General features: G+C 38.1%; 1 protein-coding gene across 2 annotated transcripts in view; it reads right to left on the bottom strand.

The window, feature by feature from the left end:
• Positions 1–15,493, bottom strand: part of whrnb (whirlin b) — an 80,735-nt gene that overhangs the window by 29,204 nt on the left and 36,038 nt on the right. For both annotated transcript variants that reach the window (XM_067438890.1, XM_067438891.1), the window contains exons 4-5: positions 9,004–9,212; positions 6,726–6,765 (exon numbers count right to left, since the gene is read on the bottom strand). In XM_067438890.1, the coding sequence (XP_067294991.1) occupies positions 6,726–6,765; positions 9,004–9,212 (249 nt within the window). The remainder of the gene's footprint in view (positions 1–6,725; positions 6,766–9,003; positions 9,213–15,493) is intronic.

Raw genomic sequence — 15,493 nt, 5'->3', positions numbered from 1 at the left:
ACTTCTACACATTTCTTGAGTTTATCTGAAGCTCGTTGGGCATTGAATGGAGTGCGTAGGGTGCTAGGCAACATGTCAAACGGGTCGTTTATGTTGCATGGTTTATGGAAGCAAGTAGGTTTCGGAGGTGAGACCCAGGCACTCAGCGCTCATTAACCCCGGCGAGAACAGCCTTAACTCGGCTCGTCCTTCTGACGACTGCCGCTGCCTGGCAGAAGCCCCTCCCATGACGCAAATTCGCGTCTGTTGTGTAGTGAATGAAGCGAATGGATTCAAAATGTTTACGCATCCAACTTCGCGCGAATAGCACAATTTATTTGCGTCACTCGCGTCTGGTGTGAACGCAGCATAACTGTTATGTGTGCTAAACCGGAACTGAGATACCATCAACCGGAAGTATCGAGTGTCATGGCGACGCCCACTAAGACTTGCAGGAAAGTTGTGGATACTTTTCCACTTGTTTAATTGGCAATTAACATGCTACTTTCTAAATCTATAAGTCATACATGTATATTTAAACTAATAATTTTGATTTGGGGGTAAAGTATTGCTTTAATTCTCTGGAATTAAACGCTACACATATTGTGCTCTGTGTAGGCAATAAGCTTGCTCATACATAAAAAAAAGGCAACTCGAATAAAACAAAACAAGTCTTTTTCCGTACATCATAAAGAAAGTAGAAAAGACAACAAACCTACTGATGCAGACAGAGACGGGGGAACTGGAACCCTGTGCACACAATAGTGTTCAACCAGGTGTATTTTGAGTGACCTACATAAGTCCTATTGAAGTGGTTTGCTCAGGCTTGTTGAAGCTCTGATTCTTCAGGCTACACATGATGGACAGCTTGTATTGTATCTGTTCCGTGAAGCTTTCTAGAAGGACACAGCCCTCTCGCCTGCCCGCTGAATGATGGAAGGTTTATTCCAACAAAATAAAAGCGTGCCAGTCCTGAGGCGCAGGGAGGGGAGGGCAGTGGGCAGCCCAGCCTAAAGCAGTGGGACTGAGAGGAGTTATTTACACATGAACAAACAAGCTATGCAAACTGCTTAAGGTTACGGAGTCAAAATACAATTTGAATCCAGAAACCATAGAAAAGATCTGATGGTCTCTGAAACATTTGAAACCTCTGAAACAACTCTGAATTTCAGCTTTTATGTTCTGGGAAATTATGTAATTTCACTTCCCAATAACACACCTTGAATGAAACGAAGCATGTTGACTAAACATCCACTTAGAGATGCCGCCATTTGCTTTTTCAGCACAAGAATTAACAACAAATTAGCAAATAAATTACCACTTAATTTATGTTTCAGCACTGATCGATGCATCTATTTTCCTGTCCTCATTCAAATGCAATTGTGTTAGCCATAAGCAGTTCTGACTGTAATCGTCTGAGTAACAATGAATTAGTATGCCTCGTCTCCAATTCACAGTGTTTGCTTCGGATAAATTGATGGCTTCATTTGAGAAAAGCTTTTAATCTACATCTATCTGAAAAACATCACGTATTTAAAAATGGGCTGTGTCATTTAATGTCAGGGCTGTGGTTTAAGCCTCAATCAAACTGTCAGTCCAAATTTTTGTGCATAACCGATTGGAATCTGTTCATATTTAGCAAATGTGAACGACCCAAAAAAGAAAAAGAAAAAGAAAATGACATGAAGATTTGTGGAAACCACTCTAATTGGATTTTGCATGGTTTAAGTCTCTTTCTCACAGCACGTAAATCGTAAACATCTTAGACCAGGGCTATTCAAATCTTACCCTGGAGGGCAATTGCGGTGCTGAGTTTCGCTCCAACCCTGATCAAACACACCCACCTGTGATTTTCTAATGATCCTGAAAACATTGATTAGCATGTTCAGGTGTGTTTGATTAGGGTTGGAGCTAAACTCTGCACCGCATTGGCCCTCCAGGTTAAGATTCGAATAGCCCTGTCTTAGACGTTGTTATAAGAAACATGCAGAAAGTCACTGCAGAAACAAGGTTGCGTTTAGCCAGTTAAGCAGAAAATTACAATAAAACGGTGACATGTTTTGAGACCGGCGTAGACGACAGCACGAAATAAAGTTCACTCAGAAGACATAGTAGTCCTGTGCGGTGGATATTGTCATGATGTAAATAAGACAACATCTGTATTGCAAACCCCTCAATGTCACTGTTGTTGTCAGGGGCGTGGGACTGGGGGGATAAAGGGTACTGAGTAACCAGGGACCGAGGCAGGGAAGTCCGTTTTCTATACATACACATACATGGTTGTTGTATGCAATGTCATTGCCATAGAAGCCAATGCAGATATTCTGGAAAACGAAAGAGCGCCACAGGACACACAAATCAGATCTGAACAGTTGCGATAGTGTGGACTGTCAATCATATAGATCAGATTCCAATCAATACATAAATAATCATATTTGGACAGCCTTGGGAGAGCCTTGGTGGATACATATTTAAAATACCAAATATAAGTAACTGTATTTTGTTATAGTTACATAGATGTAATCAAATTATAGTTACACCAGAAAAAAATTATTTTAGATTACCATAGTGATTACTTTAAATGTCATTTATTTCATTTAAAGGTGTCATCGCTTTTTCATTATTTATTTTTTTATACTGTTTTCTGAGGTCAACTAATGATGTTCGTGTGGTTTTTACATTCAAAAACATCATAACTAATAAGAAATAGGCTATTTTCTACACTGGATTGAGGCTCTCTCCAAAACGCTGGGTTTGCTGCACTGGAGACTTGGAAGTAAACGACCAAGGCTAGGATTGGATAAGATTTGCATATTTAATGAGCTTAAAGGGTTAGTTCGCCCAAAAATGAAAATTATTTCATTAATTACTCACCCTCATGTCGTTGGACACCCGTAAGACGTGTCATTTTTTTGATTTTTTTTGCGCACAGAAAATATTCTCGTCGCTTGGAAAAATTATTGTACAGCCACTGTAGTTAGATGGACTTTGACATCTTTAGTGCCTTTTATAGGTCTTGTGAGTGGGTCAGTGCAAATATAATGAATGCCAATGGAGGCCTATCTGAAGCCTTTCTCAGCCATCAGCTTTCAACAAAAATATCTTCATTTGTGTTCAGAAGGTGAATGAAGGTGTTACGGGTGTCCAACGACATGAGGGTGAGTAATTAATTAAATCATTTTCATTTTTGCGTGAACTAACCCTTTAAGCTCCCCTGTCAGTTCAGTGACATGAGAGAGGAGAGAATAAGTGAGAATCGGCAACCAGAATGATTATCTCGATCACAGGGCTCGTAAATGTCTTTATCAAACAAACAAAATGTTTTATTTCTCATTAACCCGCAACTGATTGATTGGACTATTATTTATATATCACACACGATCGGACGATATAAGCACGAACCGCGCGCACACACATACACATTGAGAGAGAGAGAGAGAGAGAGAGAGAGAGAGAGAGAGAGAGAGAGAGAGAGAGAAAAAATAGCAGAACAAGAATGGAATATAATGCGATTCATCAACCTGCCGAGCCCTGGCCTATACGTGTCTGAGTCCAGCGTGCTAAATGTATGTTCTGTTAGACGCGTACACATAAGCAAAACAATCTAACAATGCAGTACTATTACATATAAAAACACATTTTACTCACATGTTGCACCATTCCTGTCGGATCCAAATCCAGCATTGACCGGAGATTTATTTACAAATGATTCCACAGTGAAATGAAGTGAACACCACTGTCTTCCCCACGTGAGCTGGAACTTCATTAAAAATAAAGTTCAACCACTCATTCCTAATATTAGGATCAGAAGGAAGCTTATGCAGCAACTGTGTTCTTCCACAAGCAGGAATAGCGCAATATCTTAATCTTCCTCGGCATATTTATTGTTGTTGACCAGCTAGCACGAGCACTCCATGAGTCGGTGGGCGAGGCTACTGGATTAGACGCGCTGTAAAGGTTCTTTGCAAAACACACACCTTTTGCTGGGCCTGGACCATTTGCTGGGCCTGGTGTCTATAAAAGCTTTTCTTTGACTAACAAGGACGTTTCAGCTCTGAAACTTACAGGATAATCTTATATTACAATGACCTTTTATTTATCAAAAGCTCAAGGGAAAGTTGATTCCTCAATTCATCGAGCCTTTAATAGTACTGTTGATTCTCCGACTCTTACTTTTTAAACGGGAAAGCAGAATGCATTTCTCTCATGGAAATATGCCTACAAAGAGAGTTTTACTAATAAATATGAAAAAAGACGTAACATCACAGTGCAATGCAAGCCATGTCTACCTCCGACAAAACTTCTATAGGATGCAAAGGATTCAACATCTAATCTAAAAAAGCATCTTAATTAGGTAAAAAGGTAATTTGTTCTTAATCTTTGAAAAAGTTTATCTAGTAAATCTATTTTTCTATTTAATCGTACTTTGAGCGTTGTATGGTTATCGTTACGTTTAATTTTTCTGAGAATTTGAAGGTAAACATATTGTTTATTTGAGTCAATCTTTTCAATTAATCATTTTGTTTTAGTTTTAAAAATGATTTATTCACAAATCGTATAGATCTGGGGTGTGTTTCCCAAAATCCTCGTTAGTTAACTATGGTCGTAAATTCCATTGAGCTATTGGTAACAACAGAACTTGTGACCATAGTTTTTTAGGCAATGCACCCGGCACCCCTGACTGTCAAATTTGACTCAGTGATTCTGTTGTGGTGGTAGTATCACCTATCGAACTAACCCTTTAAAGTTTGATTACTTAAGCACTATTCGCACAGGATTAGTATTATCTATGGACCTCTGTGATTTACAAATAACTCCCCCACATCTGAGTTTTGCGTGGCACATTTGCACGGGATAAGCAAAGCCTGTGATTTTACTCTAATTTACTGACTTTTTTCCCAGATATGATGTCAAGACTTGTAAATGTTTTTTTCCGTTATAGATATAGCTGTATGAAATCATGAACAGTCATATGTATCGATATCGTTTTGATTGTTTTATAATAATACAAATAATTTCATTCAGTTAGAGAACAGACGCTACAGTTAAAAACTGAACTGAGCACAGACCAGCGGCAGGAGTCAGATTTCATTTATCACGAGTGAGAAGCTGACAATATACGGCAGAAGATTCAGTTTCAAAGCTAAATGTAAAAGCGCTAGCCTAAAAGCGCACCCTAGCGGCAGCAAATTTAATTTGCCCGCAAGTGTGGTCTAGCAACTCTCAATTCCTATCTGAGCTGTATTCCTCAGAATCTGGACGGCCCAATCACATCGTGTAGGTAGGCTATAGAGTCGGCGGGCGGGGCCATAATGACAACGGCCGAGTTGCGTTTGTGTGCTTCTAGTAACACAGTCTTCTAGTAAACGAAGAAACTGGCGAACGGCGGCGGTCTTTCGAATCAGCTCTGCCCGCGCCTCCGGAAGACTTGGAGTTAAGCTTTCCTCTGAGAAAAGAACAAAGAGCGGCACTGAAGTCATTCTTAAAAAGGGAAGATGTGTTCGGAGTTTAGCCGACCGGATACGGCGAATGTTTAATCAGTCAGCGAGCTCCCCTTCACCGTTGTTGCTCCGGTTGGTGTACCGCTATCCTATCGCGTGCAGAGGGAGTTTGAAAGACAACCGTTTATCCCGCCCCTCGGATTGAGCCCTGTCTATGGTGAGTTTCCAGACCAAACATCTTGATGTGGGTCTGGCTTGTCAGGCTATAAAAGCGCTCATTTAAGCAAGCTTTTTATTGTACTGTTCTGTTGCTATGTTTTTCATTAAGAATAATATTGATATTAATATTAAACACAACATTTAATCAGTTTGCTCCCAAATTGGTACTTATTCTAAAGTGAAAGTATAATCCGTACGGCTGCACGGGAATTCATATTGGTGCGCATTATGAATGCAGCCACCATTCTTCGTGAAAGATAAAGATAGAAATGCTCACAGGAAATAAAAACCTTGCAAAAATTATAAACAATCCGCCTAGCTCCATAATCATTTCCAGTAAAGTGAGCTTCAGATTGAACTAAATAAGTGACTGCAATTTCGCCTTTTCTTCCGCAGGGCCCTCTAACCATTTTTCAGTCACCCTAGATAAAATACAGCACCAAGCATGTGAATAAACATCATGTGTGCTCAACAGCTCAGGGAAGGCCACTCAAACCCTAAGAGGGCTTTGATTTGCCCAGCGGGATGCAAGTGTTCCTCCCTGTCTTCAGCCGATGAGACAGGTGCTTCACACAATCAGAGCAGTTTGATGTCTCCCAGCTCAGAGATGTCTTTTGCACTCAGTAATGGAGTGATGTGTTAGACAGAGATCACAGCCTTACAGCTGTGCAAAGACAATCCTTTAACAACCATCAGATAAAATCTCACTAAATAAATAAATAAATAGAGCAATGTGTGATGATGGACACACCGTTAGCAGCCATACACAATGCAGACTTTTTTGTTGCTGTACTGTGTTTGCTCTGAGATAGCAGTGTTTATTCAATTTGCACACTAAAAAGCTTAAATTAACTTTGAGATCTGGGTTGCAAAAAAAAATGATGTAAAGCCAATAAATCCCTATTTTCAATATCACACTGACCTTAATATTAGCTTTTTGTATTCCCATTTCATAGACTCATTACTTGAAAATAAAGCCATACAATGGCATTTGGTTAGTATATTAAACAGAAAATGAACACTGGACCTTCTAAGGAAATCTAAATGGTAAAAATAAGAAAAATGTTAGTGCATTTTGTACCTCACCTTTCCTGAACTTCCTGCTCCGACATCAACAGATAGAACGCTGTGAGGAGAGAGAGATTTTAAGTATGGATGAAGAAATTAGATTGCATTAAAAATACAGACCTATTGTATTATTACAAATCTTTCTGTAACACTTGATTCTAATTGAGTAATCTCAGTAAGTAATTAAGCAGTAAGATCTAACTGTTATCCATCACACCATACTTTCATATTTATTGTCTCACTCCATGATTTCTCTTTTCTTAATTGGCACCATATTGTGACTCAACAAGGTTAGTCGGCAGAATAAAAGTAACATTGATTGCAGATTAATAAATAATATTGTAATATTGCTATATTGTCATCTTGTTGCTAGTCAGGTTGGTTTACTATACACTCTGAGAAAAAAAAAGGTACAGTGCTGTCACTGAGGAAGCACCCTAAGGTACAAAAGTGAAAAGGTACATCTATGTACCTTACTAACCCCTAAAAGGTACATAATAGTACCTTAAACGGTACATATCAGTACTTTAGGAGTGCGTATTAGTAACTTAAAGGTACATAGTAGTGATAGAAATGTACCTTTTTTCTGACAGTGTATTATAGTGGACTATTTTTATTAGCAGAAGCTAATAAAGCTCTTTTATTGGCAGAAAGTTTATTTTGTGATGACTGACAAGCTGTACAGTGTAATATCTGAGTTTCATATCATGCAGTGCCCTTGTCATAAGCGGATACGTAAGAAAATCCGGACACTAGCTATCAAAATGCAGTTCACCTCAGATTTTAGAAGACAAGACTAATGAAGCGTGGAACTAAAAGGCACCTTGCCGGATTTCCAGGGGAGCACTTTAGAAATAAGCACACCCTCCAGAGATCTCAATCAGCCCATTTCCATTCTGGCCATTGAGAGACCGAGACCAAGAAAAACCCGATCCCATGCTGTGAGTCATAGTGCTACTGTCATCCCACTAGCATATATAAATTTCAACCATCACTGCCTAAGGCACATCATCTAACAATAGTGTCTACATTTAGCTTTAAAATCATCTCACAGCTATATTTAGATTCCCTCTTTCAATACCACAATCTGTATGACTGGACTCACTGACCCGAGTATAATTTAGTAAAGAACTAGAATTTCAGAAAAAAGCTGAATATTGCATAAAGTGGAGCTATTACAGTAATGGAAAGAAAATAATACATTTCCCACATAATTGTCTAAATTACATTAGGTGAAGGATCATTAAATGGTGTAAGCTCAAATAATTTTATTTCATATCTACCTATTAAAACGAGCGAATCTTAAAGTAGATTTCAGCATGCATATGGAAACATGCAATTGCAAATTACAACCTTTTTCCACAAAGTATCACCAGAGTGCTTTATTACATTTCTAATTGTGAGAAAGTGAACAAAAGAAATTGAAGCAACTTCAATCTAAGGTAATCAAAGTTTTCAGCATCTAGGAAAGGAAAATCACAATCTTTTATATCTAAATTGTTCTTCCTAGAAAGTCATGGGATGAAATTGGTACATTTCCAAGAAAACTCAATCTAATGTGTTTCTTCTAAGAGCTTTCAACAATCTTGTACAATAGAGACAATATGAATCAAACATTTCTATTAAAATTCCTTCATAACTGCATACCAGTATCTGACCTATGGCATCCAGTTTTATAGCTCTGTACTGTCATTGTAGGTCAACAATTGTCGGTCTGTTTCTATTTCTCCTGAGGAATTTCGGAGAAACATCTATGGCAAAGTTTATACTATAAGTATAAGCGAATGACTCAAAGCACCTTTTTAACCAGCCCAAATAGCCCCACTGTCCCGTTTTGAGTTTGCTTTTTGATCCGTTTATCGGTTATATTCATGTTTGAGTTCTTTGTTCATCCTCTAGTCTGTTAATTAGCGCCTGTGTTTGCCCTTCTATTTAAGCCCTCAGTCTGTTCATTGTCTAGCTTTGGTTAACATGAAGTATGAATGTAGTCCGTTTCTCTTTGTTGAGTTTCCTGTTTGTTTGGATTATTCTATTAAAAGTCTCCTGAAGCTACCGCCTTCGTCGTGCGCTTTAGTACTTCATCCATGTATGACACTGACACAACAAAACTGGCCAATAGAGTGAGTTTGCAGTTCCATTTGGTGACACAATTCCATTTTTGTGACATATTAAATGGCATACTTCAGCTTTAAATGAATCACAACTGAGAACTTATTGAACTCTCCTAAGCTCCAAAGCTGAGCTATGAAATAAAAAAAACTCTTTCCCTATTGGAAGAATTGTAATGAATGTTCACCTCTGGGTGTTGCTATTGGCTGAGCTCTCAGCGATCTGTGCGCTAGGGATCCATTTGGTCTCATCCACCACAGTGCGTGCATGAGGCAGCCGCCCCACGTCCTTTATGGTCATCAGCATATGGCTGGAATTCTTCAAGATCTGCACAGCCTCATCATGACAAATGCTCCGGAAATTACGTCCATTGACCTCCAGAATCTGATCCCCCACCTACAAAGATGGAAACAGAGAGAGATTTCAGAGATCTGACACTCCAGATGAGACCAAATGAAATGCAACAATGCCTGGCACAGTAGAGCAGAGCCCACACACCACATGAACCTGTTTAAAAGAGCTGATGGCTAAATCACACATAGATATCTCAATTAAGTCTAATAAATGACAAACAAGCCATCCTTTCAGCATGATTTGTACAGGAATTGTACAATTGCTGTTGCTGTAAAATGTGGTAGGTAGATAGTAATTTATGAATATCCTCTTTGCCTCTTTATGATATCTCTTTGCCAAATTCCCTCAGTAACAGACTGACAGAGGAAGTGATGAGTGAGGGAGTGGACAATGGAGATAAAGAGAAGACACATTGACTGAAAATTACAAGTTACAAGCCAAAGATAAGAGAGCTCTGTTGTCATTAAACCTACTTGGCCATAGCAGATAAGCAGAATATTAATGATGTTCTGCAAATTCATGTAATGAACACAATTCATGAAAAAACTCTAAGCAGTTCAGCACAGTTGGACACAATCAATAATTAGAACACCCCACCTCTATCCCATATCATGGATAAAACAAGCACTAAACTGTATTTCTGTAACTGTTTAGTGTAATAGTAATATTTGTTTTGCTGGAATCTATTGTTTTACAGCATATTTTTTTCATTTCAAGTCTGTGACCCTGTGAGAGAGAGAGAGAGAGAGAGAGAGAGAGAGAGAGAGAGAGAGAGAGAGAGAGAGAGAGAGAGAGAGAGAGAGAGAGAGAGAGAGAGAGAGAGAGAGAGAGAGAATAGCAGAATAAGAATGAAATATAATGCGATTCATCGGCCTGCCGAGCCCTGGCCCATACGTGTCTGAGAGAAACTTTTGGCACTGTTGGGATTAATGAAGTTATTCATGCTGCTCTTTATATAGTCCACATGGCTGTCCCATCTGAACAGTGTCTGAACAGTGTACCAACAGAACATTTCTGGATTTTTTTGTGGAAGAGTGCAAACTAGTTTAAATGAAGGGTAGGTTGTCTTTTGACATTTTAGGGACACTCCATAAAAAGAAAAAAATGATCTTAAAGAATCTTGTTCCTTTCACTGAAGAAAAAAAAATACAATATTGACATAAATGATTTTGTTTGCCTAACATTTCTTTCATCACCGGTGCAAATCAAACCACTTCAATTCCTCCTTTTGTTCTCCTCAGCAAAGGAGAAATAATAAAGAAAAATTAGTTATCGATGTGTGTCTGTTCCTCTCTCCCTCTCATCCTCTCTGTGCAAACGTTCTTCATGCATGGAGTCAGCAGCTAGAACGCACCATAATTCACTGGAGTAGAGAGAGGGATAGTGTGTGTGTGTGTGTGTGTGTGTGTGTGTGTGTGTGTGTGTGTGTGTGTGTGTGTGTGTGTGTGTGTGTGTGTGTGTGTGTGTGTGTGTTTATAAGCTCCAGGAACTCAAGGATCATTCATTTACTCACAGAAGGGAAACCACTACCATTCCTCTACCAACCTTTCTTTCCCTTTATCACAGTCTCCAACGCTCCACTGCACCCTGCATCCCTCTATTCTACTCCTCCACCCTCTGCACCATTACACCACTCTAATGTCCCTCCATCCCACTCTCACCTAATAGCTCTTTACTTAACTACATACTTTATTATTTCTTTGGAGACAATCAACGCTAACATAAACATGTAGCAAACAAATGTGCAAAAGCATATGATGTATGAATAAACAGCTGACAGGGCAAAACATTAACAGAATGAACAGACAGTTAACTGCACTAAAACAAGTTAACATGTTATGTGCACATATATACACTGTGTGCTACAGACAGACAGACAAACAGACAGATAGAGCTTGTTTTCCAACCTCAGTTGCCTCTGGCTGTTTTCTCCAGGTGGACCTAAATGAAACAACCATAAAATCCTAAAAATGAATTTATTATACCACAGACAGGCTTTGTCCGCTACAGATGCACTGGACACCAGCAGCAGTGAGGTACAGATAAATGTGTCTGACGGACATCCGTCACAGATCCCGGTGAGCCCAGTTCATCTTCGAGGGGAATGGACATTAATTAGGCCCAGTGTTGAGCTACGCAGATGGGACCGATGCCGGGCCATCAGTCAGTTTTACCTCTAGCCCAGCTGAAGTTTAATCTACGTGGCTCTGAGTTAAGCAGACAGAGAAAAGACTTCTGGGAAAGGGTGAGGGTGGCTGCTTGAAGGGAAATGCTGTTCAGAAAAAAAGGAATTATGGAATGAGTTCAGAGCCCAGGAGTTTTGCCAGAAGCCCTATCTATAAAATGTGGAAAATGCCTAAACTGAGGCAGACTGCTTTGTACTGTATTACATACACATTATCATTCAACAATGGGGTCAGTACGAGGTTTTTTTTTAAATAAATGAATACTTTTTATTAAACAATAATTAATTAATTGATCAATAATAATACATATAATATATACACTTGAATTTCCCCTGTTGGGGATGAATAAAATATCTATCTATCTATCTATCTATCTATCTATCTATCTATCTATCTATCTATCTATCTATCTATCTATCTATCTATCTATCTATCTATCTATCTATCTATCTATCTATCTATCTATCTATCTATCTATCTATCTATCTTCAATTTCAAATAAATGCTGTTCTTTTGAACTTTCTTCATCATAGAATCTTGAAAAAGATGTATAACGATTTCCACAACTACAACAAATGATAATAATAAGAAATGTTACCTGAGCTCCAAATTATCATATTGGAATGATTTCTAAAGGATCATGTGATACTGAAGACTAGAGTAATGTTCCCATCAGATTAGAATTTCTTATTGATTTAAGAATATTGCATTTTTTTGTCACATGTGTGCAAAAGAGTTACAATTGTACACTTGTCTACAATTTGCCCAATGACTAAATGCACATGGCTTGTTGATGTTGATCAAAACTAATGAGTTGATTCTGAGTAAAACTTATAAACACCCTTTCATTGTGTGAGCCATAACATGCAAAATGATCCATTCAGTGATCAAAATCTGTCAGATATGTGATAGCTATTCCATAAATGTTTGTGACCCTGAACCACAAAACCAGTCATAGGGGTCCATTTTTCTAATTGAGATGTATCATCTAAAAGCTGAATAAATAAGCTTTCCATTGATGTATTAGCCTAGAAATAGACGCACCCTAGCGGCAGCAAATCTAATCTGCCGCAAGTGTCATCTAGCAACTCTCAATTCACTTCTGAGCTCTGCTTCACCTTCGTTGCTCTGGTTGGTATAGCGCTATCTATCGCGTGCAGAGGGAGTTTGAAAGATAACCGTTTATCCCGCTGCTCGGATTGAGCCCTGTCAATGGTGAGTTTCCAGGCCAAACATCTTGACGTGGGTCTGGCTTTTCAGGCTATTTATGTATGGTTTGTGAGGACAATATTTGGCCGATATACAACTATTTGAAAAAAATCGCCTTTAAAGTTGTCCAAATGAAGTTCTTAGCAATGCATATACCAATAATACATTTTTATAGGCTACATTTGTTATATATTTATGGTAGGAAATTTACAAAATATCTTAATTAATTGTCTAATTAATTGATTTTTAATTGATTTTTACTTAATATCCTAATAATTTTTTAACATAAAAGAAAAATCTATAATTTTGACTCATACAATGTATTTTTGGCTATTGCCACAAATATACCGCTGGACTTGAGACTGGTTTTGTGGTCCAGGTTTCAAGGTCCAGCTATATTTAAGAAGATACGTATGTGTTAGAGAAAGATGTAACAGAGTGTGTAAAAATTAACAAACAACTGTGAATTCTAAGCTTATATGTAACACATGTCTTTAAAAAAGTAATACTGTATAAATACAAATGTTAATTTTCTTTTACATTTGTATTGCATTATTTACTTTTCCAAGTCAATTTTTACCTACTTTACCTATTTACAGTAAAAAGCTCAGTGTGATCCACAAGAGCATTCAGCTAGACAAAACTGGCATTTGTATAGAATAGAAAGCAGTTAGTGTGAACAAAAAAGAAAACACAAAACACAACATGACATTTGTATATAACAAATATTTCCATGGTGAAAAAACATCTAAATATTTTGACCAGTGTAGCTCACACAATCACAAAAACACTTTTTATTTTGCTTGCCTTGGCCAATTTACTGACACAATAATAAGGAATCATGAATTAAATGTTTTGGCTGAGTAACATGCATGAGTTCTGATGTTCTATAGCAAACAGTTGTGACAATTGAACTTACAGTTTAGTGAATGTTAAAACTGTTTCGCCTGTGCCAAAGCAGTTGAGAAAAACTGTAAGACACAACAAAACATTTACTGTGATTCTCACAGCTCTTTAAACTTTAATCAAGCACTTAATTCATAGAAAGTGTGTCATGCAATCCTTTCATCTCCGGGCCTATTTAGTTTTGCTTCTAACAGCTATAAGAAATAGTTTTTCAGTTGTAGACATACTGCAGAGGAGACTGGGGTTTAGAGGGGTTCATTATGTAGTCGGACCTCTGATGAAAGGTTCAGATGAAGAAGCAACCTTTCACTAAAATTCCAATAATTATAGAGAGAGCAAAGTGAAAAGCCGCTCCAAAAAAATAAGCAGTCAATCTTTCATCTCCTCATCTCAACCACCACTCTCCATTAGAGCAGTACATCAACAGTTGCACACCCCACAGAACACTGTTGAGCCCAGTGGGAGATTTATGTGTTCTTGCAATACAGTAAGGTTCAATTCCACCTCAAGGAAAGACTCATAATTACTGGGGCCAATAATTGCATTATGCAATTAAATTTAAAAAAGTAGGACCGTCTCCCAGCTACTTCTCGGAAAGCTGCAGTACGGTAAATTTCGGTCTAAGTGCAGGTGTATATATATAAAGGTTTTTGTATGTCTTTGTTGTGCAAGATCAATATATCACCGGACAAAAATGGTTTTGACCTTTCATGAGTCATGTAACAGTAATATAGTAGACATTTAAAAGCTAAATGTTTTCTAACCGCAATTTCAACTGCCTGCAAGGTGGATATCTTTAAATTAGAGACACCTGTTGGAGATGTGGCATAGCAGTTACCACATGTTTTCTGGATGCAGCTTTCAATGAACTCACAAAAAAATAAAAATAAAATAAAAACATAAAATTGACCCTCTTCCATCTTCCCATCTTCCAATTTTGAGAACCCCTGCTGTAGAGCAGAAGGAAAATGACACTGAAAATGTCATGAAAGGCCTGATCAGCTAATGGCACCACAAACAGTCCTAAACCACTAGAGTCTCTCCTGAGCCGTGACGTGAAAGGCAGTAGATAGGAAACAACATCTCTAACAATCCATTTTAAGCCATTAAGAGCCCTTCAAAAAGAAATGGTAAAACATTGGCATATAATAGCACATCAGCATATGTGTAATTGTTGAATGGACGTTAATGGAGAAAGATGTTCTTCGCAAACCAGATGGTGTAATTGCAGTATCTACCACCAGGGAGTAAACAGCCATGCTAACCAACAAAGCAATGACCCTTTTGGTCTATAGATTAACCATTTGCCATCCTGTTGGCAGCCAGTCAATAGGGGGCGCTGGGCCGCCACCCTCTCAAGTTAACCAGAGAAGGTTACTTCAAAATGTAAAAAATAAGTTAACTAACATTATTTACTATTCGACTGGTACTGTTGTCATATTAGCACCTATTAAAAATTATGTGTGCGGGGTGCCAGACAAATGGATGTCAATTTGTGATTTTTTTCATGCCTTTTATTTTTTTCCCTGTTTGCTATTTCAAAATCCTGTATTGTGGGCATGGAATTTTTTTAGCAACATTTCTTAACACCAGCCACCACTGCTGCATCCATGTCTAAAATCTTCACATTCATGTCTTCAGATCAGTAATCCATGTAATTTCTGTGCAGATACACAATATCTTCTATCACCACCATTCTAATGCTGAATAAAATCTACAAGACAGTCTTAATGTTGTGTTGTCTCATTATCCTGCCAATTTATAAGAAATGTCTAACTTACTATCACCAGCGAAAAGTAAACACCAGCCCGGACATGAGATGATTACAAATCAACCCTTCTGTTAACATTTTTGCCATGCAACAAAGCAGTGAGAATACAAATAAACGGTTGTGGACATGCAGAAGCACGGAACTGCATTTTTAAAAAGGTGACGTAAAATATGTATTTGTCTCTGGTGGGGTAGAGGTAGTTGCTGAAGCCCAATCAATGAATAACTCAAACACAAAGGTTACAAAAAGAG

Source organism: Pseudorasbora parva, chromosome 3, assembly GCF_024679245.1.
Source record: "Pseudorasbora parva isolate DD20220531a chromosome 3, ASM2467924v1, whole genome shotgun sequence".
Taxonomy (NCBI): domain Eukaryota; kingdom Metazoa; phylum Chordata; class Actinopteri; order Cypriniformes; family Gobionidae; genus Pseudorasbora; species Pseudorasbora parva.
Note: the sequence above shows the minus strand (reverse complement) of the source record. Positions and strands in the feature narration are given on the sequence as shown.